This window comes from Ostrea edulis, chromosome 9 (assembly GCF_947568905.1).
Source record: "Ostrea edulis chromosome 9, xbOstEdul1.1, whole genome shotgun sequence".
Classification (NCBI taxonomy): Eukaryota; Metazoa; Mollusca; class Bivalvia; order Ostreida; family Ostreidae; genus Ostrea; species Ostrea edulis.
In genome coordinates this window covers 43603335-43630553 of record NC_079172.1, presented here as the reverse complement: position 1 = coordinate 43630553, position 27219 = coordinate 43603335, and the positions used below count along the sequence as shown (strand labels likewise).

The following is a 27219-nucleotide window of genomic DNA, read 5'->3' as shown; positions in this document are numbered from 1 at the left end:
AACTCCAATCAAGCCAGGAAAACTAGCAGAAGAGCCTTCAAAGACTTCCAGCAGGGCCAAATATCCAAACAAGAATACAACAAAACATGTAAACACACTAACCACGTTATCCTGCAGGAAACAAACACATTGGCTAATCTCAATTTCAAGACTTCACTCACGTACAAACATAACAACAGTCTGGAAAGGGTCAAGACCGACTACGCAAAAACACTAGGTAAACTCTTCCAACACAACGCATACAGCTCACAGGACAAAGACTTCTAATGAGCTAGTTTAAACACTTTGATCCAGCTCATACACTAGTCAGGGACCACTTCAAGCACAAATTCTTAGTCAAGGGTACATGTCGCAACACTAGAACACTCAATGTACCATTTAAATTGCGCAAACTCAAACAAGGTCTCATACACAACAAAAACACTGCATCCTGAGGGGACAGAATTTCATATAATATTATCATGCTAAAATGCTTCCATCTAAAATTCACATATATTATACTCCATTTCTAAAACTATTCCCAAAAAAAAACCCAATTTCCAACACCTTGAGGAATGTTATAGTCACCCCAAAGCCTAAGCCAAATAAGGACCGTGATGTTCCCAACTCCTACGAATCACTGATCGTGCAAACCCTTGAAAAAAAAATTCTCAAAAAATAATTAACACAAGGTTGAGATGGTTTGTGAATTAACAAGGTACACTAGATTCTGCACAAAATGGATTCCGTCCTGGACGCAGTACAATATACTATCTTAGAAACCATATTCATGAAAGGTGAAGATAACGAACTGTGATCAATATGGAAAGCTGACGATGGAGAAGCGGAAATCATCCCGTTTATCATAAAGTTGACTTGTTAGTTTGCCATTAATATATATTTTCAATAAAATATCCAAGTATAAAGCCGAAGTGAAAGATTCTCTGATGTATTTTATTTCTAGTTCACAGGGATATATCGAATCGACATATGAACGAAACTTATTGTTAATAGATAAAATGTCGTCGATGAAAGGTGAAGATAACGAACAGTGATCAATCTCATAACTCATATAAGCAATACAAAATAGAAATTTGGGCAAACACGGACCCCTGGATATACCAAAGGTGGGATCATGTCTGCCTTGGAGGAGTAAGCATCTCCTGTCGACATGTCACATCCGCCGTGAGCCCTACATCTTGATCAGGTAAACGGAGTTATCTGTAGTCAAAATCAGTATGTAAAGAACTGCCCAACAATTGGCATGAAACACGTCAGACAGCAATTGCCCCAATGATAGGTTGTATTGGCAAACTAGATCATTATAACGAACACAGAATTTGCGAAATGTTGGCTTTAAACGAGACTTTTGAAGGCTCTGCACCACAACGTATCTGTTAGTTGCCTGTCTCGATTTAAAAACAGATCATACGCAGAACAAAGTCTTGCGCATTGAATCAGTTGAGATATGAACACCATCTGCAGGTGATAATGGAATATTGCTAAATAAATATGGGAAGGTGACGATGGATAGCATGAAATCATGCTGTTTATCATAACGTTGAGTTGTTAGTTTGCCGTTAATATCTATTTTGAAGACCATTTTGGCATTGTAATTCTATTTCCATATTTATGCCAATTTGTTCAAAAGGTCAAGGATAAGATATGACATGTTTATTATAGTTGAAAACAGTACATCTATTAAAAACTAAAAAGCACAAACAGCAAATAGTATATTATACATCATCTACAGAGCAATATGATATGGAAAACACCGTTAGATATGAACTTATATAACACGATAAGGAAGTCGAACAATGTGAACTGAACTCTTTACGTGAGACATTTTATATTGACACAAACAATTCAAAAAGTCACACGAACAGTATTACTAGAAATTCTCTAATTTACTATAAGTAAAACCTAGTTACAAACAGAGAAAATCAAGCTTAGATACCGTGTAGATGCAAGGCATTTCTGCTTGCTTTTCGATACAGCCCTTAGAATTATCCCACCTGCAAATTTCACTGTCAGAGAACCGAGTAAGCAGAATATCGTGGTAGGGCTGTATTTATATAAGCAGAGTACCTGAATATCGTGGTAGGGCTGTATTTATATAAGCAGAGTATCTGAATATCGTGGTAGGGCTGTATTTATATAAGCAGAGTACCTGAATATCGTGGTAGGGCTGTATTTATATAAGCAGAGTACCTGAATATCGTGGTAGGGCTGTATTCATATAAGCAGAGTACCTGAATATCGTGGTAGGGCTGTATTCATATAAGCAGAGTACCTGAATATCGTGGTAGGGCTGTATTCATATAAGCAGAGTACCTGAATATCGTGGTAGGGCTGTATTTATATACTTTGTCTCAGGTTAATTGGATAATGAATTTACTCCTTATTTCTTACAATACTTTAATCTGATTAGCTAATGATTTGAGATATTTCATTCCAACGTTTTACATTACATTAACTTTGCAATTCTAAACTGTAAAACTGCAAAGTTATTACTATACGTTATAAAATGAATAATATTCTGAGGAGGAGAAATTTTCAAACAACTCTTTCTTTTCTATATTGTTTTCTATTTTTCGGGGGGGTTTTCCTCTCAAAAGCAATATTTACTTATGATTCTGTAAATATTCATTGATGTGCATGTAGGTATCAAATTTCTGTCAGTAGCATACATCATTAAGGTCTGGTTCTTTTTTCATCTGTCGTCATGTGCACTATGGTTAAAAGAACTGCACCATATTTTAAATATAAATGTTTGGGTCTGAAAAAACTATACAGGGAGCCCTGGTATAGCAACCACCACCCACTTTTTAAAATTTACCCAAAACAATAAAACCCAGGTGTAATTACCACTTTTGAGTATGCTGAATCCAAATCTGAATTCCTTTTACTCCATTTTCTTACAGAAAATGAGGTATAGTGTCTTAAACACTCCTACCGTCAGGTTGTCAAAAACGGAAAATGTTTCATTTCACATAAAAAAGTGACCCAACTTTATTTCTTGAAACATCATTACCCAAAACAATAAAAATCAGGTGTAATTACCACTTTTGAGTATGCTGAATCCAAATCTGAATTCCTTTTACTCCACTTTCTTACAGAAAATGAGGTATAGTGTCTTAAACACTCCTACCGTCAGGTTGTCAAAAACGGAAAATGTTCCATTTCACATTAAAAAGTTACCCAAAGTTATTTCTTGAAATAAGGCATACAACATAGAAAGGAAAACAATTGATACTAAATTGTTCCATGAACATTCTTAGTTGTTTTGGAAAGGATGTATCTCACCTCTGGACTTCACAGATACAGGAAAGGAAGAGGTATACGGAGCGGATCAAAGAACTTAAATTTAATCAGATTGGGCCATAGCATAATGAACTGATGAACAGGAGCAAAAGTAAAACTAATAGGAAAGCTGATTTATTAAACATCAGCAAGTCTTTTCCGAGAACTTCTGGTAGAGCTGTCGGGGGTGGGTGGGTGGCTGAGTTGCATCATTATCAGAATTTACTGAAACACTGGGCTCTCTGGCCAGTCTGGAGGCTGAGTTGCATCAGAATTCACAGAAGCAGAACTCTCTGGCCAGTCTGGGGGCTGAGTGGTATCAGAATTTGTCTGAGAATGAATGGTTGAAATGTTTATTATTTATTTATTTTTATTTTTTCAGAATTCGGAAATTTAAAAACTGCATGATCAGATTTCTTTGTAACCCCAATAATGTCCCTTTATTGCAATGACTCTTCAAGTACAAACCATGATATTAAAAAAATGAAATGAAATGATAGATAAATAAATAAAATATTTGTCTGTAAGTTACTTTATTTATCTGTAAGTAAGTCACTAAGTGTAACTAGTGGCAGTGCAACTTGCAAGCGAATATTTTATCATCTATAGCTTATGACCCCCTTTAAATTTGCCTTGCCTTGTAATTAATATTGTTGAAAATTTGGCAAATAGCATTATTAGCCTCCCAGTCCATACTCCACTTTTCTTTAAACACTAAAAATCCGATTAATTCAGTGAGGAAGAAATGTCACTACCATATTTCGAATTTCCTCTAGACTATATCAAATTAAATACCGCACTACTATCAGTCACAGATTGACACTGGTAGGGGTATGGGGACCTGGTCTGTGAGTGTGATGAAAAAGATTCTGATGAAAATAAAGATTCACCCATCATTCAGAAATACATGTGATGTATAAACATTGTATTATTTTATACTTCCGGTACGTTATGTGTACGTTAATAATGGGAGTTATCTTTTCTTGGACATTGAAATCAATCAAATACTATATGAACACGGGCAATTATCGTCCATGTTTGACCTCAGTATAATCTATTTATGCATAAAATGTATTAATATGTCACTCTTTGTTGTGTATTTCACCGTTAAGTCAATGTTTACATTTATTCGCTCTGCTTAAGCGCTTAAGTTTCAAAGGGATTTTCTGGAATGTGCCTAATCACGTGAGATACGCTAAATATAGCTATTTTAGATCCGAACGATAAACTTCTCATCATTCGTAGGCTCTAGGTTTATCCATACTAGCCCGTAAAAAACAGGATGGAACCTCGTCCCACTTTTCCTGTAGAAATAAAAATAGACCATGACACGCCACCTAGCGAGCGCGGTTGTTGCTACCTGGTAGATGTAATTTCCATACAAATTTTTAATTCATAGACATTTGAAATATAACAAGCATTATGAGAGTATTGCATGGCAATACATAGTCCCCTACCGGTTGCAAAAATTACTGTACCACAACAATATTCAACGTTCATTTAATATGTAGGTTATGGTAAAAGGGAAAATTGGGGAACCAGGATAGGAATGGTTGAAAATCAACTACTATTCGAGTACAGACTAGACCAAGAAAAAAGACAAATTTATAATTAGATTTAGGTCTTTAACCAAGTCAATAAACTGTGACATGTAAATGATCATGGATAATTTAGCTATATTGTTGTATTACTATGCTAGAAGTTTTAATGAGTGTAGTATTCTTAATTCTTATCTACAGAGATAAGAGACTTGGATGTAAACTAACAATTCATGCTATTTTTCTACGTCCAAGGGTCATAACTTAATGGAAAATCAACGGACCAAGATGAAATTTGATATTGAGCTGTAACTTGTTATGGCAAAGCAATGTACCAAATAGCAAATGAATATCTGCAAGCACATCCAAAAAAAGTCTGGAAAACTGATTATTCATGCTATTTTTCTAAGTCCAAGGGCCATAACTAAGTGAAAAATCAACGGACTGAGACGAAATTCGAACTTGATCTGTAACGTGTTATAGCAAAGCGACATACCAAATATCAAATAAATATCTGCAAGAACAGAGAAAAAAAGTGCGGAAAACTGGACTGATGGGCAGACGGACGGAGCGCAAACCTAAAGTCCCCTCGACTTCGTCGGTAGGGGACTAATTAGCTAGAATTTCCTCTAATTCATATGAATGAATTTATGAAATGCACTTCTACATTGAAAACTCTTCTGATTTCTCTAATTATTTTTCATTTCTGCTGAGCTGCTCACTTACAGTCAAACAGTCATAACAGGAGAATGGGAATTGTTGTTATTGTTGATATCACCAACACTACATTAAACAAAACCTAAGAGGTCAAAATCGCATTTGTACTGTTGCTTACACGCAGTTTCCCCCATGGTAAAAAGTGGAGAACCTTCTCGTTTCTGATTATATATGATAATGAGAGGACAGAAAATATGTTATCTTTGATGTTTTCCAGAAATATCATATTCATAATTACCCAACCATGTATGCTTATAAGATATTACTGCTGTACAACCTTCATATATGATATGATAGTTAAATTCACAATTTATATATTTTACCCACTAGAGTTTACATTATATCTACAAGTCTTCCGAATGTCAGTCTTCCGAATGTCAGGAACAACAGGAATACCAGATCTGGAAAAAAGACGGCTTAATATTATTAATTACCAACATGGTCTATGAAAAAGTAAACATCACAAACAGTGATCAATATCAAAAATACTATAAAGAATACAAAATTAAGAGTAGGGTAAACACGGACCCATGGACATACCAAAAGGTGGGATCAGGTGCCTAAGTGTAGTAAGCATCCCAAATTGACCGGTCACAACCGCCATGAGCCTTATACTTTGATAAGATCAACGGCATAATCCGTAGTCAAAATCAGTATGCCAAACGTTAGACAGCATTTGACCTAATGGCAGGTTTAATTTCTAGAGAACTGCGAATGATAGTATTGCTTCACCGTATACCTTCTGGTCAATTTTTAAAAGTTATTATTTGTAAATGATATTCTTGATGTAGATATAGATATTTATATGAATTTTCATAAAAGTTGGTTTACTTGACAAAACAAAGAGAGATACCTCTATATTTCACTAAATCAATGGAAAACGGAAATATTTAAACCATCCTCCTCTCGTGAAACACGAATTTCTTTATCCAGGTATTACAAACTGTCCTATATCAAATTTATACCAAAACTGTTGTTGTTTCACAGGGGGAACATATGTTAACAGACCAAAACACAGCAAAAATGTCTGTGATCGATTGCAAATGAGGCTAAAATGTGAGAAATAAAGCTTAACCATTTTTATTCAATAATATACAGTAATTTGTCAGATTAAATGGTTATCTATTGCTAGCAATAAGCAATTTGAAGACGACGTTTTAAAGCCCGGTTTCAAGGAACATATTTTTCTACTCCTAATCAAAAGGTGTTGAAATTAAGAGCCATTGTTCAATTAACACTGGTATTAAAGTTAATATTCAATTAATAATGGATTCTACTTTATATTTTAAAAAAAAATATCATTAGCAAAACTGCAAAGCTTTTTAAAATATACGAGTTGAAAATATAGGCAGGAATCCAGAGTTCTTAGATCGTCAAACAACTATAGAACTCGATTTCAAAACTAATCATATGTAGAACATACTTGTGCATATCGGATCAGCTGAGAGACTTAAACATCATATGCAGGTGATAATGGTATATTGTTACATAAATATAGGAAGGTGACGATGGAGAAGCTGAAGTTATCCCGCTTGTCATAAAGGTGAGCTGTTAACGTAGTTCCACACTCCAGTGACGTCATAAGATTGTGCAAAGTCAATAATTTAATGACTGGAACATAAATTTTGTTGGAGTCTTTTTCAATAGTCATTGTAAAAAATCTTGTTAGCCATAAAATATTTCAAAAGTCTTAGTTATATTTGAATAGTCAATTATGCGTTTCAAAATATTGAATCCAAGGACAATAACTCTGTTTTCATTAAATTATTTATCAAGTCCATTATGCAATAGATTTCCTATATTTTTCACAAACATTTTACCAAGGTGATAAGGAATTATAATCTGTGTCTTTTCATGAAATTACATAAAATTTTAATCCATGAGTGGTTTTGAATAGCTCAGTTGTATGGTGCCAGACTTAGGGTTTTTATGGGGGTATATACATACTCTGGAAGCTATAGATTTGAAATTATTAAGGAAAGGTATGGATTTTTTTCATAAATAACTATAACAGATGTACATTTACTAATATAACCAGAAAAAATTATATGTAAACCATGCTATAAGGAAATTGTGTCCATATTTGTTTGTTTTTTAACATTTTGGAGAGTAAGGCTAATTCAATATTTTGCACTTATTATACTAAAACTTGATGAACATAGTGAATATGACATGTGTTTTAGTTCTTGACATGTTTCCTGATAAATAAATGAAATTTAAAATTTTTGTTGTTGTTTTTATTTTAAAATAACAACAGATAACTGTTTCCAATGAATTTCATAAAAATCAACATAGGGTACATTACTTCAGTAGTGTCTGTAATGAAAATAAATCTGGAAATCCTTAACTAATTTGCCTTTTCTCATTACTCTGAATGTTAATTTATTGATTCCAAACAAAAAAATGCTACCTAAACCCCAAAAATCCAGGACTAAGGACCCACCTTAATTTGCCCATAACATCTATGTTCATTAAAATACCAAGGAAAGAAGCAAATGTGAAAGACTCTGTGGTATCTTTTATTTCGAGTTCACTTTGATATAGCGAATTGACATACGAGTGCATTTCAGTATCATTAATAGATAAACGACGTCGATATATTTCGAGTTGAAGGCAGTGCTCCCACTGGACCAGAATTCCCTTTCGCCACTTTTTAGGGGAGCTGCGCGACACAAATAATCACATGCTTTACAATTATTTCCATCATATTATATATTTATTTTATTCATTACACTTATTTTAGCATTTTGAATCAGTTACATTACTTAATCATATCCAGCTACCATACCTAAACATTTCTTTCTGTAATAATAAAAAGTTGATTTGTTTGATAAATTCTATTATGGAAATAAAAATTCAGATAATAAATCATATAAATATAAACTTTATGATGCTACACCTCTCAGTGAAAACATTGTGTACATTGGCCGAAATGCAGATGTCACAAAACATCAAGCCCAATTTAGAGTCGTATCTCAACCATTCCCTATTAAATTTCCGTTTTTGTATGGAAGATTTTGCAAGTTGGACAGAATCAGATGTTTGAGCAGGTGGGGTTGACTGTAAAGCCAAACATAGATATTTTTTTAATTTTAGACTGACTAGGGCCAGAAGCTACAAGTTTAGTGTCAAAATAGAATGGGGTGCATAGTCTTATGAGATTAGCATTTTTATACTTTTGCGCACCAAACTTCAAAGAAAATTATTTATTAAAATTGCTATGGCCATATCAATGGTGACCGACCGCATAGTTTATGAAATATTCGAACTAAAATCAAACACATCAAAATCTTGTAATCAACGAGTTTGGCCGCAAAAACAAACAATTGATGTATTCATATATACATTATACACAATAATACGGCCAATTTAATTACCGGTCGGTTCTCTGGTTAAGAATTCACATTAATGTGGAGATGATAACACGATAATGAATAAGACTTTAAATGTTAAACAATTGATCAAAGCAGGGTCAACAGCTGTCCGATGTACTTTATTTCATAATCACCGACTTTTTTGCAGCCATAAATTACCTGAGGCTGTGACCAGCTCTGTGTGCACTGGAGTGACGCGAGATTTCCGGTCGCACGCGTTGACTGAATAAACAGATTTTGACTGCATAAACAAACAGGCGATAATGTGTCACTGACAAAGGATTAAAAATACAATTTATTGCAAAAAGGGATTTTCGCCACTTCCAATTTTTTTTCGCCATTTTTGAAAAAAATTCGCCATTGGTGAAAATGGCGAAGCCCAGCTCGAGCACTGGAACTTGAAGGTCAAAGCAAAATATTTTAATAGACATTTCTATTGATTTTTTTTTATCTATAACAACTATAAATATTTTACTCAACGATTTATTTGGCACTTATCTGATTAAGATGTAGGGCTCACGGCTTGTGTGATCGGTCAAAAAAGAATGCTTACTCCTCCTAGGGACCTGATTCACAGCTGGTATTTCCAGGGGTCCGTGTTTTCTCTGCTCTCATATTTTTTTTAATACTTATGGGATTTATCAGATAAACACTATCTATTATCTTTACTTTTTTCATTCCAAGAAGTATGCTCAAGTACAGATTGTTGGATCAGAAAATTACCAGGAATATTTTATGCATAAAATGAATCTAGTTCATTTGAGTGGTTTATATTTCACGACAGTAAAACATACCGATTACACATCTTGATCCAACAGATGAATTTCCGTTTTGATTTTCTTCAAACAATCCGCATTTCGGGAATCCAGATGGAGCTGATGGGTAATTGTTTGACGCCTCCAGAAGAACCATCCCCATCCCGTTAGTGTTGTGAACGTCAATATGGCAGTGAAAGAACCAGGCTCCAGGATTGTTTGCTTTAAATCGGATAACGACGTATCCTCCCGTTGGAATTATTATGGTGTCTTTTTCTGGAGGATAGCTTGTTTTTGAACCAGGAATATTGTTGCCCCAAGTTTGATTTCTCCACTTAGCAGAATTACAATAATTTGTAGTATTAGTTCCAATGCATTCAATGTCATTTGTTTCAGCGATAAATTTGGCTGTATTCTGATTATAATCACCGAATCCCATTTTATACACGTAAAAGTAGTGACCATGAAGATGAACTGGATGGGACCATCCTCGACCACTACCAATATTTGTAATTACAAACTGATATACCTTCCCAAAGTCAAGATCGACGGAATATGTGCAAGCGCAGACGGAGTCAATGCCGCATTTTGAGTCTTCGCAAACCGTTCGCAGTTTGTTATTTGATTCCGTGAGTATAGGTGCCACAGGCGGTACAAATGCATGTCCATTAACCGAACCAGGTGTATTTCCTGGTTCCCCAGGAAAAGCAAAGTTAAAAAACAGTGTTTCAGAAACGGTTGCAACTTCGCTATAACTCGAATTGGGCTCATTACTGTTAGCTACATCATAAGGAAGGCACAATCTGTTCTGATTGGCGGGGTAATACAGATATGGACAGTTGAATGTTACACATGGTGTTCCACTGGTACAATATTTCTGATTGCTTGCTGTTGATGTAACGTATGACGTTGTGGAGGTTTCGTATTCTATTATTGCCTCTGCCGCATGATATTCATACACATTGCTAGGTAGGACTTCAATACTCTCTGCAACTAAAAGATACGATTTTATAGTCTTTCCTGTGAACAAGAAGAAATCAAATCGCTCTCCAGGATGAATAATGAACGATTCTACAACGATTGGCTGACTTTCCTCCCCAATTCCTTTAACAATCTCAAATCCATCAGATGCTACAATTGTCATTTCTAGATGATCTTGAACATAAACACGGAAAGGGTAAAGAGTTGCTGCACTTATCACTCGAAATCTATAAGTTCTTTGTGGCTTTACGCGAAAGATTTCAAGAGGGGCTCCATTGTGTTGAAGTTCATAAGGCCTATTTGGTTTCGGTGAATAAAACCTTCCTTTACCATTGACGAGTCCAGAGTGAAAATGAAATCGACTAAAATTAGCGCCATCAACGGACTGTGTTGTTTGAATTCGAGTCGGTGGATTTTTTTGAAAATCGTAGATCCCGTTAAGCATGCGCTGATACAAAGTTTCAGGTTCATCGTTATGATTCCAATCCTGCAAGAGAACAGTGAATCCAACTTGTGGTTGAGGAAAGAATTTGTGTCGAGGATAAATGATAAGCCCTCCATATAAACCCATGCTACGCTGATCTCCTATGTGTGCATGATAGAAACTGGATCCATGTGGACTCGCAGTGAATCTGTGGGTAAAGGTTTGTCCAGGCAAAATTGGACATTGACTTATAAAGGCTACACCATCAGCATGTGGTGTCCTGCGCTGGTGCATCCCGTGAAAATGTATCGTAGTTGAGTCAGTATGCATCAGGTTTCTAACATGGATTATCATTTGCTGGTTTTCATAAGCTTCTATGGTTGGGCCGGGGAATTTATCATTAACAGCTATGACAAGACGAGATCCATATCCGTCTGTCGTAATAATGTCACTGATGACGGAATCTGACAGAGGGCGGCGTTTGTTTGTATCGTTATAATAGTAAAGTTTGCCACCAAATGGAACTACTAGTAAAGGATCTTTTGTTGTCATTGTCAACCTGTGTTCAATGGTGAGAGAGCATTCACATATAGCATCAGATTCTCTGCATGTATCAGCTTTGCAGGTGGGACCCTCTTCTGGAGTTTTCCAGTATCCCTGAACCAAGACGATACATGCAAGCAGCGTCGTGAAAGAAACACACCAAGTGGTCTGCTTTAGATTCATGTTTCGATCTGAAATAAAGGCAATGTCTGTATATTGTCAAAGTGATTTTATTTCTAGGAAATTGTTAATGATTGATTGATTGATTGTATCTTGCTTAACGTCCCTCCCGAGAATTTTTCACTCATGTGGAGACGTCACCAATACCGGTGAAGGACTTCAAATTTAGACCTATCCTCGGCGCTTACGACTATTGAACAGTGAGGGTTCTTTAGCGTGCCACACCTACTGACACGGGACATCCGTTTTAAGGTCATCTCCAAGGACCCGTGACATTCACACCTTATGCCGAGCGTTTAGCGATGGAACTGTCACCAACTGTTTTAATGACTTAGGTCTGTTGCGGCCGGAATTCGAACCCCGAGCTTCCACATGCGGTAGCAAATTGTTAATGCATTGCACATGTTAGCCCATATTATACGTACTGTTTCAATACAGAAGCGAAATGACAATGTCATATCAATTAAGATATGTATTTATCAAGTTAATGAAACATTTTAAATTTTCCTGTACTTGTATGGAATTTCCTGATTTATTGTAATGTAGCCCACATTTCTCTGAATAAAACACAATCCAATTAAAATTAGATGTTAGATCCGCTCACATACTCGCTACACAAATGTAGCGAGTACGTGAGCGGATCTTACATCTGATTTTAATTACATGTAGATTAAATAAAACATGATTATGTATAACTCGATGAGTCTGCGTGTACTAGATAGCTATCGCACCGGAACCAGTCAACTTTCGTCGCAGTATCCAATATGCATTATTGATTTCAGTACTTCATGTCAATAAAGTTATACATTTTCCCTGAAAATGCACAAAAGAAATCGAAGAAATCTGGCTTTGGTTTCAAAATGCACTTTTATTTTATATTTTCTGAAACGAAAATAAAGTGAAGGCACATACTCGACCAAGATTTCGACCAAATGCACCACAGACCTCACCTTACCATGAGTAGAGGTTCTTATAAAGTTCATTTCAATGTGCAATTATATTGATAATGCAGCATGAATTTCCAAATTAGGCAAACCAATGCTACTAATAATTCATTGCATAAATAGTGTTTTAAACTGCAAGAATTCTTAAAAAGTAAAGCATTGTTCTATTTACCTGTTTCCAGCGAGATTCTTTTAAACTATGTGTGCATCGGATTTCAAGTGTATGCATGTATTTTAAATGCCACAGTGCATGAAATTTATACATAGGGCTGTCGAAGACTTGCAGCATATAAACAACTATGGAGCGCCAAATTAGCACAAACTCAAATAACTGAAGATATCTTTAATTATTTAAAGATATCATCAATTGATTTGATGCGCACAACAATTTAATTAATGATTTCTTCATGATTAATGGTATACAGTCTCGTTTAAAATCAGCATTTCGCAAATTATATGGTCGTTATAACGATCTAGTTTGCAAATACAACCTATCAATGGGTCAAATGCTGTCCGACGTGTTTCATACCGATTGTTAGACCGTTCGTGGCACACTGATTTTGACTACGTTTACCTGATTAAGATATAAGGCTCACGGTGGGTGTGACCGGTCGACAGGGCGTGCTTACTCCTCCTAGGCACTTGATCCCATCTCTGGTATGCCCAGGGGTCCGTGTTTGCCCAACTCTCTATTTTGTATTGCTTACACGAGTTATGAGATTGATGACTGTTCGTTTATTTTCACCTATCATACAAAATGTTTGATGGAGTGTAGCTCTATTAATTCGGTATCCAGACAATCCGGTCCAATGCAATTGACTCATTCCTTTAACTTTTGACTTAAAGGCATTTGAAAAACAGTATGTAAAGAACAAATACAGAACTAAAACGGAGTTGTTCCTAAAGTTTTGAAATTGAAGACATCAATCAATATGCAAGGTGAAGATAACGAACAGTGATCAATCTCATAACTCCTACAAGCAATACAAAATATATAGTTGGGCAAACACGGACCCCTGGACACACCAGAGGTGGGATCAGGTGCCTAGGAGGAGTAAGCATCCCCTGTTGACCGGTCACACCCGCCGTGAGCCCCATATCCTGATCAGGTAAATGGAGTTATCCGCAGTCAAAATCAGTGTGCCAAGAACGGCTTAACAATCGGTATGAAACACGTCAGACAGCATTTGAACCAATGCGAGGTTGTATTGACGAACTAGATCGTTATAACAACCATATAATTTGCGAAATGCTGACTTCAATCGAGACTGTTGAAATCCCTGTACCATCAACTTGTTTGTCAGTAGCTTACCTCGATTTAAAAACTGACTATACCCAGAACAAGCTCTTACATATCGAATCAGTTGAGATATATAAACACCATATGCAGGTGATAATGGAATATTGCTACATAAATGTGGGAAGTTGACGATGGAGAAGCGGAAATCATCCCGTTTGTCATACAGTTGAGTTGTTAGTTTGCCGTTAATGTCTACTTTCAATAAAATATCTAAGTATGAAGCAGAAGTGGACGACTCTGTGGTGTCCTTTATTTCGAGCTCACAGGGATATATCAAATCGACGTATGAATGAAAGCTATCATTGTTAATAGACAAAACGTCATCGATATATCTAAAAGTCGAATTGAAGGTCACAGCGAGAGATTTGTTCTTCTCACGTAGAAGTTTTTGAATAAATTCTGCTTCATATGAATATAAAAACAGGTCAGCTAACAAAGGAGCACAATTCGTGCCCATGGGAATTCCAACAGACTGTTGGAAGACCTGATCACCAAAGACCACGAAGATATTGTCAATGAGGAACTCTAGCATATTTTTTATTTCAACTTCAGAGTACTTGTGCGTGGAATCAGAGTGGTGTTTAACAAAGTAAGTTTTTGAATGACTGATCACTAGATATGAATATTTCCGTTTTCCGTTTTTGTTGAAGAAGCAACTGTCTATGATGTCAAAAAGTCTAGTCTTTAATTTATCGTGAGGAATGGTCGTGTATAGTGTTGAAAAGTCATAGGTTTTAATGCTATTGATTTGGGAAAAATTCTGTGATTTCAAGTTTACTAAAAGTTCTTTAGAATTTTTTAGAATCCACATTTGATTAACACCACTTCTGGCATATGTAGTCGCACAGTAAGTTTGAATTTCTCCTTCACAGCTGTTAACATTTTCGTGAGGAGCATATACATTTAAAACTTGCACATTGCATACGTACAAACCATTTACCTTGCTTTTAGAATAAACTTTAGATATGTTACCAAAAGAAGAAATAGATAAACTGAGAGCAAAGTCGCCTACCCCTCATTGTAAAGTAAGGAAATGATAATTGATGAAAATGATTAGAAAGAAGCGTTTGATAAAGAGAAAGTAAAAACTATAAACCCTGATTACTTGAAAGAAAAATATGAAGTGCTACATTTTCTCTTTCAGTTTGAAAATGAATGGCACAAGTTCCTGTAATATTCACTCTAAATCAGACAATTTTATTTTGTTGTAGAAATGTGCTATTATGATAGTTTTGTATGTAACTTTAACCATAGTCATTGATAAAATTAAAACTCAATTTATGAATGTATAGCATTGTATAGAAATAATTTTTGTATGGGCAGAAATACATTGTAATGTAATTTTGCTTTAATGTTTCTAAAACAAATATTAAATACAAAAGTTTATAAACTTTATTTTTTCCCGTCATTGAAATAGTAAATCACAATTTTACAACAAAAATGTTCGACACCAAAATGACCAATCCCGAACCCAATCAATCTTTAACGTTTTTATACAACATTTAATCTGGTAGAGATGCAGGATGTGTCGTGAAGGTATTTGAACTCTCCAACCTTACCCCTAAGGAGCATTGGTCCATAATGTTCATATGGTCATTTTAAGAGAGCTGGGTTGTTCTTACCAAGGGATTGACAACCCTCCTCCCGCTAAAAAGATGGCAACCACATCTCAGTATTACCGCTTGCTATGAAGGATCAGCGCACTACTTTAAACATGTTAGAAACGATTGAAATTGTTCGAGTCGATTGTTGTTGTTTTTTAAATTTATTATATTTCATTTTTAGTACAAAAAGTGCGCGCTCCGAATGTTTGCATTGATCACCGCTTCTTTTGCAACCGTGACAGTTCGTTTTGCATTTGAATCTGTTGAGTATTTTACCTCTTCATTTTTTTTTAATTCATTGTTCATGTATTTGTTACCTTTTTCGCTGACCATACTAACAAATACATCGAAACCGAAACCTGAATTTAAAGACCGACTGAGATTTACGGTATTATAGCAGCACTTATTAGTTTTTGACACATTTTTGTTTTCTTTTATGAGTAGAACATTTAAATCACAACCCCCCATGTATTGTTGTTTGTGTCAGTATTGTAGGTCTTTATTGCTACAACTCTGGGAGATAATACTGATCAATAACGCGCGTTACGCATTTTTCTGCAATGTTTGCGACCTTCATGTCCCATTTAACAAACCAAAGAAAGCATTCTATTAGTTACTGGAATAGGAATAGACAAAAGATTACTGTAAGTAAGATTTGAACGACGTAATTTGACCTGATGCATAAATCTGTTCCAGGTTCACATGAGATTTGCAGATGAAACTCCTGTCAGGGGCACCAAAAAAAGAGAAAGAATCTGGGTTGTGTGTCTTCGAGGGCGAAGACAAATTAAGGAGGGAGGAATGTCGTAATTAGGGCTATACGGACTGTGAATATTGGCCTGGGTAGGTCAGTGGTTAGAGCGCCTGACGAGTAATGCAGGGTTCGATTCCCGGTTCAGCCACAGATTTTCTCCTTTCTTCTATATTACATTTGGTGCCGTAGACCAGCCCCTGGGGATAAATATCATGGGATGTTAAGACATTTAAGGAGGGAGGAGTGAAGCGGTCAGCCGGGTTCGCTCTCCGGTGGCCAGATAGCTCAGTTGGTAGAGCACCTGACTAGAGATTCAGGGGCCCTTTGCATTTTCTCCCTTCCTGTTACAAATCTATTAATGCAAGGATATATGGTTTACGATAATTAATTATTTGCATCATAATGCAGTTGTATTTGATATAATTGTTTGATTTAATAACTAGACTGAAGTTCAAGCCACTAACCAGCAGCGAATACGCCCATAGCAGCAAATAATGAAATTCATCAAAGTACTGAGAGTACGCAAAATGTTCAAAATCAGCAAATATACGACCAAAAATGAATCATTTTTAGTACTCGGATTCTTAATTTTTATTGTTAAAAACTTATAGAACAATTTAACTCGCATGAACAGTTTGAATGGAAGACCACTATTATGCATCGTAAAGCATAAACATTGAACGTGGATAGCTTTTTAATCTTTGAAGAGTCCACGAAAAGAGTATCAAAGCAACTTTGAACTATTATTTCCCTTCCTCACATTTGGGCTTTAGGTCACAAACTACCAGGAAATGGAGGAAAATTCGCCTTCAGAAGCCCATGTTTTAATTTTCAGATTTTATTACCATGGCAACCAATTTTCAAAAATAATGTATATGGTTCTTGAAAGTACACATGTGAAAGATTTTAAAGGTCCATCATGACATCTGATGCTAGCCTGGAAATGGGTCGAGATACACTCAGGCACCTGCCATCCTGGAAGTAAAAAAGCAACAAAAATGAGGAAAATATACCCATTTTCAACCCATCCTAATTCAAAAACAAAAATTTTCCCAGTATAATGACAGATATCAACTTTCAGCAAAATTCCTAACCTTTCCAACAAGGCCAAATTTGCAATAGGGTCCTTGATTCCTTTTCGAGATATTTTACATCAAAGATGCAGCATGCTCTTTTCAACTTACCGTTTAAAGTGAAAGTAGAATTGCCCGCCTAGAAGTCAAACTCTCATACATCTCACAGTCACAGTTTCGAATCCCATAAAAAGGCACTGGATCAATGTAGAATGGTCACCTCCCTATATTAATACAGATATCAATAACAATGAAACTATTTAAATTCTATAAAATACTCTTTTAACATATTTACATTTTAACCCTGGTCACTTTAGCTTCGTATTGGCAATTCGCCAGGTATATTGAGACTTTAAAGACTGCGGAAATTCTACGACATCATGAAATACCTATACTGTTTAAAAATTTAAGTTTTTCCGAATAAAATGATGTATCATACATGGGGAGTTATTGTTAATTATATCTTGAAATGAGTGAACAAAAACTGCCCTCTTCCCATCACTGTTTCCAGCAGAGTTATTCCCCTTGGTAAAGTTGAAAATAGAATAAAAGACCCAGAACTGAGTGAAATACATGTGATTTTGATTCCAAATAAAGACTAGAATTGTATGTAAAGGAAATTTGATGTGAAATAAAAGGAATTGTAGGGGAAAAAAACCCTGAAATGGCCAGTAAGGATGTTAACTTGAGCAATCCTGGAGAGTCTGTTTTTTGTTTTTTCAAGTTCAAAAAAACTTATTTCAATGAGAAATTTGCCCTAAAAATTGGTTCGTCTAAACCGTCACATTTTTAATAAATGACCCTGATATCATGCTTTTATCTAATAAACGTAAGTCAAAATAAGAGACCTTTGTATGAAGAAGAATATTTGTCAAGGAAGATAACTCTAGCCAAAAAAAAAAGAAAAAAAAAAAAAAAAAAAAGCTGATGTCATTACTCTATTATGACATCACATTACGTGTTATATTATGATGTCATAGTTAAGCTAGCCTATGTAGATCCACTGTTGTAATTCAAATAGACAAACAGAAGCGGTTTCATGCCAGGCTGCGTATGGATGACATATCAAAAAGTTTCTGAAAAGTCGGTGTACTCCAGTAGATGTACAGTGTATCACACCTATGTTAGTGATCCTTATGCAATATACAGTGAATTCAATAAAATTGAAATTTATATTCTGAAGCTTTATCTGTTTCTCTATGACTACCTGACAGACACACAGACAGATACACACAACACATACATAGACAAACACACACAGACAGACACACACACTCACTGATAAACACACACATAGAACGGGTATAGACAGACAGACAAACATACATAGACAGACACACACACACACACACATACATATACAGACAGACAAACACACACACACAGACAAACACACACACGGACAGACAAACACACACAGACAGACAGACACACACACAAACACATAGTCAGTCACACAGACAAACACATAGACACACAGACAGACACGTACACATGCATGCATGCATGCATGCACGCACGCACATAGACAGGCACGCACACACACAGACAGACAGACACACACACACTGACAGACAGACACACACACACACACAGACAGACAGACACACACACACAGACAGACACACACACACAGACAGATACACACACACACACACACACACACACACACACACATACACACACACATCCATCATTAGCATTGCAAAAAACTTTCATAGAAAATTTATGGCTGAGGAGAAATGTCTTGCACTCACACTCGACCAATTGCTAAGAATACTTCTGACATATTTACTAATCGATGACCTTCAATTTCAATGAAATCAATAATATTAAGTATAAACTTCATATTTCAAGCATAAACATCATATTTAAACACAATAAACAAAAAAATTCTTGCCTGGAAAATTCAAGTTTCAAGCTGATTTGTGCTTAAGGTCACAAACTACCAGGAAATGGAGGAAAATTCGCCTTCAGAAGCCCATGTTTTAATTTTCAGATTTTATTACCATGGCAACCAATTTTCAAAAATAATGTATATGGTTCTTGAAAGTACACATGTGAAAGATTTTAAAGGTCCATCATGACATCTGATGCTAGCCTGGAAATGGGTCGAGATACACTCAGGCACCTGCCATCCTGGAAGTAAAAAAGCAACAAAAATGAGGAAAATATACCCATTTTCAACCCATCCTAATTCAAAAACAAAAATTTTCCCAGTATAATGACAGATATCAACTTTCAGCAAAATTCCTAACCTTTCCAACAAGGCCAAATTTGCAATAGGGTCCTTGATTCCTTTTCGAGATATTTTACATCAAAGATGCAGCATGCTCTTTTCAACTTACCGTTTAAAGTGAAAGTAGAATTGCCCGCCTAGAAGTCAAACTCTCATACATCTCACAGTCACAGTTTCGAATCCCATAAAAAGGCACTGGATCAATGTAGAATGGTCACCTCCCTATATTAATACAGATATCAATAACAATGAAACTATTTAAATTCTATAAAATACTCTTTTAACATATTTACATTTTAACCCTGGTCACTTTAGCTTCGTATTGGCAATTCGCCAGGTATATTGAGACTTTAGGGGTGCCACCTGGGGATGCCCGTGTATTGGGTCACTTTATGACCTTTATGATTGTTGAAAATGGTGTGATCAAATGAAACTGAACAGATCAAGAGATCGATAAAGATGTAGATATAATCCCTAAAAGGATTTGAATCGACTATTGAGGACAATTGGTCTCACCTGCACGTTCCTAATTTTACTTGTATGTTAATATTGAAGGTAAATAACAAATAATTTTAAAGAGTCAGTATCGAGGCTAGTTTGGGGTTCTTTTGGACTAACAATACAGTATGGGGCTGTAGAGGTATAATCTGAGACCTTCCAATGGTGTAATAACCCTTCCTATCTCTAAATTTATGTCATATAGGTGATGGAATTAAACAAACTTTCTGAAAGATAGAGAAAAATACAAACTATCAAATACTGTGTGTCTGCTAAATGTTGTGTGATGCGTCTAGTGTGGTGTCTGTTGTGTCTGTGTGCCTGTCATCTCTCACTTGCAACACTGCCGCTGGCTAGCAGAAATGTGACAGGAGGAAGCAAAATAAGTCAGTCTTCTTTTGCCAGTACATAGCCTCTCTACAACAAATCCTATGCAGTACCTCCCCGTGGTAGCGGACGGGAACTCGGCACCATTCGGACCCAGGCTGAACTGCAAGGGTGTCGGGTAGATGGGACTCGGTAGCCTGGGAAGGCAGCTCATCTAAGAAAAGGAAAACTCTGATTTAAAACCCAGTTGGTGGAAACTGTAAGTCACTTCTGACATCCACCTAGGAGAAGGAAAACTTTGATACAAAACCCGGAAAGATGTATTTCGTTAGCTGGGGCAAGCAATTATCTAAGGGATGGAAAACCCCAACAGAAAAACCCGACCCTCCACGTACGAGGTTGGGCAGAAGGCTAATCACCTACTCCTGTTAAAAGATTAGATTACAGAAACGGAAACTAGAGATAACAGTAATGCGGAAACAAGGGTCAGACCAATCCAAAACCCTGGACGTAGGACGGATGTCAGCCAAACCATAGCAGGAGCTGACAGCCTAAGTGGAAAGATTCTTGGACCCAAAACCACCGTCCAGCTTGGTTGCTGGAATGTAAGAACACTCTACCAAACTGGTAGACTAGCACAAGTTGTAAGAGAAATGGAGACCTATAACATCAATCTACTAGCAGTTAGTGAAACAAGATGGACAGGTAGCGGAATAAGACAACTCGCCTCGAAGCATCACATTGCTTTCTCTGGAAGACAAGATGACTATCATGACAGAGGTGTAGCCCTGATTATGACCAATGACATCAGGAAAACTCTAATAGAATGGAAACCAATTAATGAAAGATTTCTGACAGCTAGGTTCTATTCCACATATGCTAAATTATCAGTTATAACATGCTATGCACCAACAGAAGTAGCAGAGGAGGAATACAAAAACATCTTTTATGAGAAATTGCAAGAACTCATTGAAACAACACCAAGACACGATATTTTAGTTGTTCTTGGCAACCTTAATGCAAAAGTTGGTAATGAAAACATTGGAAAGGAGGCAACAATGGGAATGCATGGAATAGGAGAGACAAACAATAATGGAGAGAGACTTGTCGAGCTGTGTGAAGAAAACAGTCTTGTCATTGGAGGGACTATATTCAAGCATAGAGATATACATAAACAAACATGAACATCTCCAGATGGTCATACCAACAATCATATCGACCACATTATCATCAATAGAAGATGGAGAGGCTCTTTGCAAGATGTGAGAGTCAAAAGAGGAGCAAACATTGGCAGTGACCATTCTCTAGTTATTGCGAAGATAAAACTCAAACTCCGAAAAGTAAGAAAGAAAACAGAAAGAAAGTTAAGACTTGATGTTGATAAATTAAAAGAACCATCTATCCAAAGAAACTTTCAAATGGAGCTGAGGAACAAATTTAGTGTGCTTAACGATGAACAAGAAATGAGCATACATGACTTTAATAAAACAGTCTATGAAGTGGGAGATAAGATCTTGGGACCCAAAAGGAAGAAATCAGAAGAATGGATTTCTAAGAACACCTGGAAAGTTATAGATGAACGGAAGGATGTTAAGAAAAGGCTGATTCAAACAAAGTCAGAAAGAATTAAAGACCAACTAGAAAACAGATATAGATCTTTAGATAAGGAGGTAAAGAAAAGCACAAAGAGAGACAAACAAGCTTACATAGAAAATTTAGCAGATGAAGCTGAAATGGCAGCTGCAAGTCAAGATCTTGGAAAGCTATATAGAATCACAAAAATGCTTACTGGAAGGTTTACCAACTGTGAAACAGCAGTAAAGAATGAACTTGGACAAATAATTGCAGGAGATGAAGAGAAACTGAAAAGATGGAAAGATCATTTTGAGAATGTGTTAAACAAAGGCAGTCCCGCAGTTGCGGCCATTATTCAACCTGCCACAGAATTTCTAGATATTAACATCGAATCACCTATTCAAGAAGTTCAGGCTGCTATAAAAGCTCTAAAAAATGGTAAAGCACCAGGGCAAGATGGAATTCAAGCTGAGTTATTAAAATGTGAAGCAAATATCTTACCATCTACACTTACTTGTATACTAGAAAATATTTGGATTACAGAAGAAACACCTGATGATTGGAAGATGGGGCTTATAACCAAACTACCAAAGAAAGGCGACTTATTTGATTGTAATAACTGGAGAGGAATTATGCTGCTTTCTGTTACCAGCAAAGTCCTTAGTAGAAATGTTTTCAATAGAATAACCAGGGAAGTAGATACCTGTTTACGGAAAAATCAAGCTGGTTTTAGAAAAAGAAAATCTTGTAGTGACCAGATATTTTCTCTAAGGCAGATAATTGAGCAAAGCAATGAGTGAACCAACACACTTTATGCCAATTTTATTGACTTCCAGAAAGCATCCGATAGCATAGATAGAAATTCATTATGGAAAATTTTGTCTCATTATGGAATCCCATCTAAAATTATTAGCATCATCAAAGTTTTATATTCAGATTTTAGAGCAAAAGTCATTTGTGGTACTGAACTTTCACCTGAACTAGAAATTAGAACAGGAGTTAAACAAGGTTGTCTTCTGTCACCGCTTCTCTTCTCCATGTGTGTGGACTGACTTATGAAGGAAATTACAAAAGACACGAACAGGGGCCTAGAATGGACATTCACGGAACGTTTGGAAGACCTTGACTTTGCTGACGATATTGTCCTTCTTTCTCAGCGCCTAATTGATATACAAGCTAAAACGAACATACTGGAAGAAACAGGAAAACAACTTGGTCTTTACATAAATACTGCTAAAACCAAAGTAATAAGAATAAACACGGAAAGAGAAGATCCTATTTTGATTGACAACCAGACAGTGGAGATGTAAATGACTTCATTTATTTGGGAAGTAAAATTACAAAAGATGGAAACTCAGAAATCGATGTTGACCACCGTCTATCCAAAGCCAGAGGAGCCTTTGCAAGTTTAAAGAAAATCTGGAACGCCTCAAAAATCAAACTTAACACGAAAATCAAGATCTTCAAAAGCAATGTAATTTCAGTTCTTTTATATGGTTCAGAATCCTGGAAAGTCACAAAAACCATCTGCAATAAACTTGATGTTTTCCAGAGGAGATGTTTAAGAAGAATTCTAAAAGTTTTTTGGCCAAATAGAATATCAAACAGAGAAATGTACAACAAAACTAAAACAACAGCAGTATCAGAGGAAATTAAGAAGAGGAGGTGGCGCTGGCTAGGCCATATTTTGAGAATCGATCCCACATCGATCCCACATGTTGCTCTAAGATGGACACCAGCAGGGAAGAGAAAAAGAGGTCGCCCAAAAGAGACATGGAGGAGAACAGTAGAAAGAGAGATGAAGGAACAAGGATGGACTTGGGGACAAATAAAGACTTGGTCTCAAGACAGAGCATACTGGAGGTCTCTAGTGGAAGCCTTATGTGCACACCAGCACGAAGAGGACTAAAAAAATAAACTGAATCAAATACTGTGGAATCATCATTGTTCGTGGGAGATTGATGTTCGTGGATTTCGTGGGTCACTCTTACCCACGAATTTACGTGTCCTCGAACATTTTTTAACCAAGTAGAGTTATTTCTCCTTGTGACATCGTATCGCTTACCCACGAAATCACGTCCCCATCAACCAGCAAAATTTTGCTTACCCATGAACATTGCCTCCACGAATTAAAATGATTCCACAGTAGGAACCTCATAAGGGGTCATTGAGCCTATGGCAGCAATCTGGCTTACCTACAAGTTGCTAATTTTACATATCACATTGTCAAACTGAAGACTGATATCTTCTTCATCTTTTAAGATTCCACGAAATGAGTATAGAGGCAAGGTAGGAGATCCCTTGGGATATCATTTCCCGCCATTGGCTTGGGGCTGCAGCGGTGCCACTTAGGATCTGCCGAGGGTGGGTGACTTTTCAGACCATAATGATTATTAGGCATCTGATCCCATCTCTGCTATGTCTAGGGGTCCGTGTTCGCCCAACTCTTTATTCTGTATTCTTAATTGATCTCTGTTCGTAATCTTCACCTTTTATTGAAGGTGATCAAACGGGGAAAAACTGTCAAGAGATGGATAGAAACGTTGATGAAACCAATATAAACAAGAGGAGTTCACATCAGACTTTGAGCTCAGTTAAAAGGTCCCAATTTTCCTTTTCAAAGAGTCAGAATGGAGATTAAAATCTCCCTAATCTTTGAAGAATCCACGAAACGAATATAAAGGGAAGGTAGGAGACCTCATGGACTATCATTTCCCGACCTCAGTTTGAGGCTATATGGATACCACCTTGGAACTCCCATGGGTGTGGTCACGTCAGATTTCTATAATTATCAAATATTAGATGATGGAATAAAACAAAACTGATAAAAGATACAAAACAATGCAGACTATCATATAGGACCCTTATACGTTGTGACATAGCTTATAAGGTAATTGAACTCGAGTGAAAGTTTTTAATTTTACACTTCAGTGTCGAAATAGACACTGCATGAAAGTTATGGTTTCCATGGTGCGGAAACTATGCGGAAACTTAAGAAAACAAATGGTTTACGCAAGGTTTCAGATTGGAAACTTCAAGTTTGCAAGGGTTTACGGAATGCGTAGGCCGTCCCCGATTCCAGGTGGTTTACGCAGCCGAAACTTGCGGAAACCTAAGGTTTCTGCACTGTTTCTGCACTACTGAAACTAGTCGCCACCCTAGGTTTACGCAAGGTTCCGCACTACTGAAACTACTTCACAACCTCCAGAAACTTATCAACATCTAAAATATGACATAATTGAATCAAGGCTATGTACACACAGTCACACTTTAATATTAGTGATATATATTGTGTTCCTGAAATTTACAAATCATTCAGCAATAGTTTATGCAAACCCATTCTCTATTCATTGAATAAAATGTTTAAAATCTGAGATATCACCAACCACAAATTAAAACAAAACACAAGCATTTTATATACAATGCTTTTATTAAAGATTCAAAGATTTATACATGTATAAAGATTATTGATTAATAACATTAACAATCTTAAGCTTCGTTGAACAATATAGGACATGCACAACAGTACTAGTGTACACGAGAAATGATTCAGAAACATGTATGCCTCCATGGTGCAAAATTGAAAAGGGTTACAAGCATGTATCATTTCATCGATAAAAGTATACTATATAATCGTTTACGTACTGCGGAAACCATATGGGAAACCTCAACGTCAGGTTTCCGCAAGGTTTCCATATGGTTTCAGTGTTGCGGAAACTAGCGTTTTCATCCAGTGAGAGGTAAATATCTCCTTGATATTTATCAAAGGTCTCTTTTCAGGTCTCTTTAATCATTAGATTTGGGTGATCGAATGAAACAGCACTGATCAAAAGATAGAAAACAGTACAGCCTATCATATACAAGGTTAAGGAGCCTATTTCGAAAAATGGGCTTATCTGAAAGTTTCTTATTGTACATGTACATGTTGTAGGGTGAAAGTAGATAAAGATAATAACTTCCATCTTTGAAGAGTCCACGATACAAGTACCGGGGGCTTTGATTTCTAAACCTTAGATTTGGGAAATAGGGGTATCATCGGGTCCTCCAGAGGATGGGACACTTTTCGGATATCTATAATTATCATACATGGAGTGATCGGAGAAAGTAAAACAGATAGAAAACATTTCAGACTATTACGTTGTATATAGCCCCTACCTAACTACCTTCTTGCCTGCCTACCTCTCTACCTACCTACTTCGATGGATAGATAGATGTGGAACATCATGATGTTGTGACAATATACTCGAACGAAGAGAAAATTAGGCCTGTCTGCACATTGATCCTACAATTTTTTTCTTTGCAAAGAAAATTCCCGTAACACCCTTTCATGATGGCTTCCCAACTCACATTCTCGAGAAAGCTTAAAAAAATCAATAACGATGATAATCAACTTCTCTATAAACATTTATATTAGTCAGGATAAAAAGAATAAGAGGAACATTACATGTAAAATAATATAATAGACACATCAAAACAAAAGTGTGTACCATCTATCTTTCTGTATTTAGTAAACCAGAACTGATCAAAGAATTAGATAGGTTACAAGAGGAATATGTTTTGGCTCCAGCTGACAAAGCTTGCAAAACATTGTCTTTCATTGTAAGACTCATTATTGCAACTGTATTTCAAACGAACTCGGCATTAATCTCGCATTTGGTAATCCTACCTATCAAGCTGTCTTTTCAAAAGATGAAATTCTTCAAAATCGTACTTCGGTTTTAAACACATTAAATGTTAAGATAACGAACAGTGATCAATCTCATAACTCCTATAAGCAATGCAAAATAGTGAGTTGAGCAAACACGGACCCCTGGATATACCAGAGGTGGAATCAGGTGCCTAGGAGGAGTAAGCATCCCCTGTCGACCGGTCACACCCGCCATGAGCCCTATATCTTGATCAGGTAAACGGAGTTATCCGTAGTCAAAATCAGTGTGCCAAGAACGGTCTAACAATCGGTATGAAACAAGTCAGAGAGCATTTGACCCAATGATAGGTTGTATTGGCAAGCTAGATTGTTATAACAACCATAGAATTTGCGAAATACAGACTTTAAACGAGACTGTTGAAATCCCTGCACCATCAACTTGTTTGTCAGTAGCTTGCCTCGA

The 27219-nt window shown here is 36.3% G+C and overlaps 3 protein-coding genes and 1 long non-coding RNA gene across 4 annotated transcripts; 2 read left to right on the top strand and 2 right to left on the bottom strand.

The window, feature by feature from the left end:
- Positions 1 to 1638: 1638 nt before the first annotated feature.
- Positions 1639 to 13016, bottom strand: LOC125659298 (uncharacterized). Its single transcript, XM_048890921.2, has 3 exons — positions 12911 to 13016; positions 9706 to 11805; positions 1639 to 5938 (listed from the first exon to the last, which is right to left on the bottom strand). The coding sequence occupies exons 2-3, from the start codon at positions 11795 to 11797 to the stop codon at positions 5871 to 5873; spliced, it is 2160 nt and encodes a 719-aa protein (XP_048746878.2). The 5' UTR covers positions 11798 to 11805; positions 12911 to 13016; the 3' UTR covers positions 1639 to 5870.
- Positions 13017 to 15824: 2808 nt separating this feature from the next.
- Positions 15825 to 26467, top strand: LOC130050170 (uncharacterized). Its single transcript, XM_056149320.1, has 2 exons — positions 15825 to 17169; positions 20063 to 26467. The coding sequence occupies exon 2, from the start codon at positions 21952 to 21954 to the stop codon at positions 22906 to 22908; it is 957 nt and encodes a 318-aa protein (XP_056005295.1). The 5' UTR covers positions 15825 to 17169; positions 20063 to 21951; the 3' UTR covers positions 22909 to 26467.
- Positions 17219 to 20064, bottom strand: LOC125660742 (uncharacterized). Its single transcript, XR_008798576.1, has 3 exons — positions 19818 to 20064; positions 17581 to 19608; positions 17219 to 17371 (listed from the first exon to the last, which is right to left on the bottom strand). It is a non-coding gene; the product is annotated as an uncharacterized LOC125660742 (long non-coding RNA).
- LOC130050539 (craniofacial development protein 2-like) lies at positions 21187 to 21717 on the top strand. The gene has a single exon (XM_056150749.1). It carries the CDS (start codon positions 21187 to 21189, stop codon positions 21715 to 21717), a length of 531 nt encoding a protein of 176 aa, XP_056006724.1.
- Positions 26468 to 27219: the final 752 nt, after the last annotated feature.

Coding starts and splice junctions, on each gene's coding strand:
- LOC130050539 (XM_056150749.1), top strand. CDS start 21,187: ATGGAGACCTATAACATCAATCTACTAGCAGTTAGTGAAACAAGATGG.
- LOC130050170 (XM_056149320.1), top strand. CDS start 21,952: ATGGAGCTGAGGAACAAATTTAGTGTGCTTAACGATGAACAAGAAATG.
- LOC125659298 (XM_048890921.2), bottom strand. CDS start 11,797: ATGAATCTAAAGCAGACCACTTGGTGTGTTTCTTTCACGACGCTGCTT. Junction 5,939..9,705: donor TGGATCAAGATGTGTAATCG/GTATGTTTTACT, acceptor TCTTTTTTCCAG/ATCTGGTATTCCTGTTGTTC.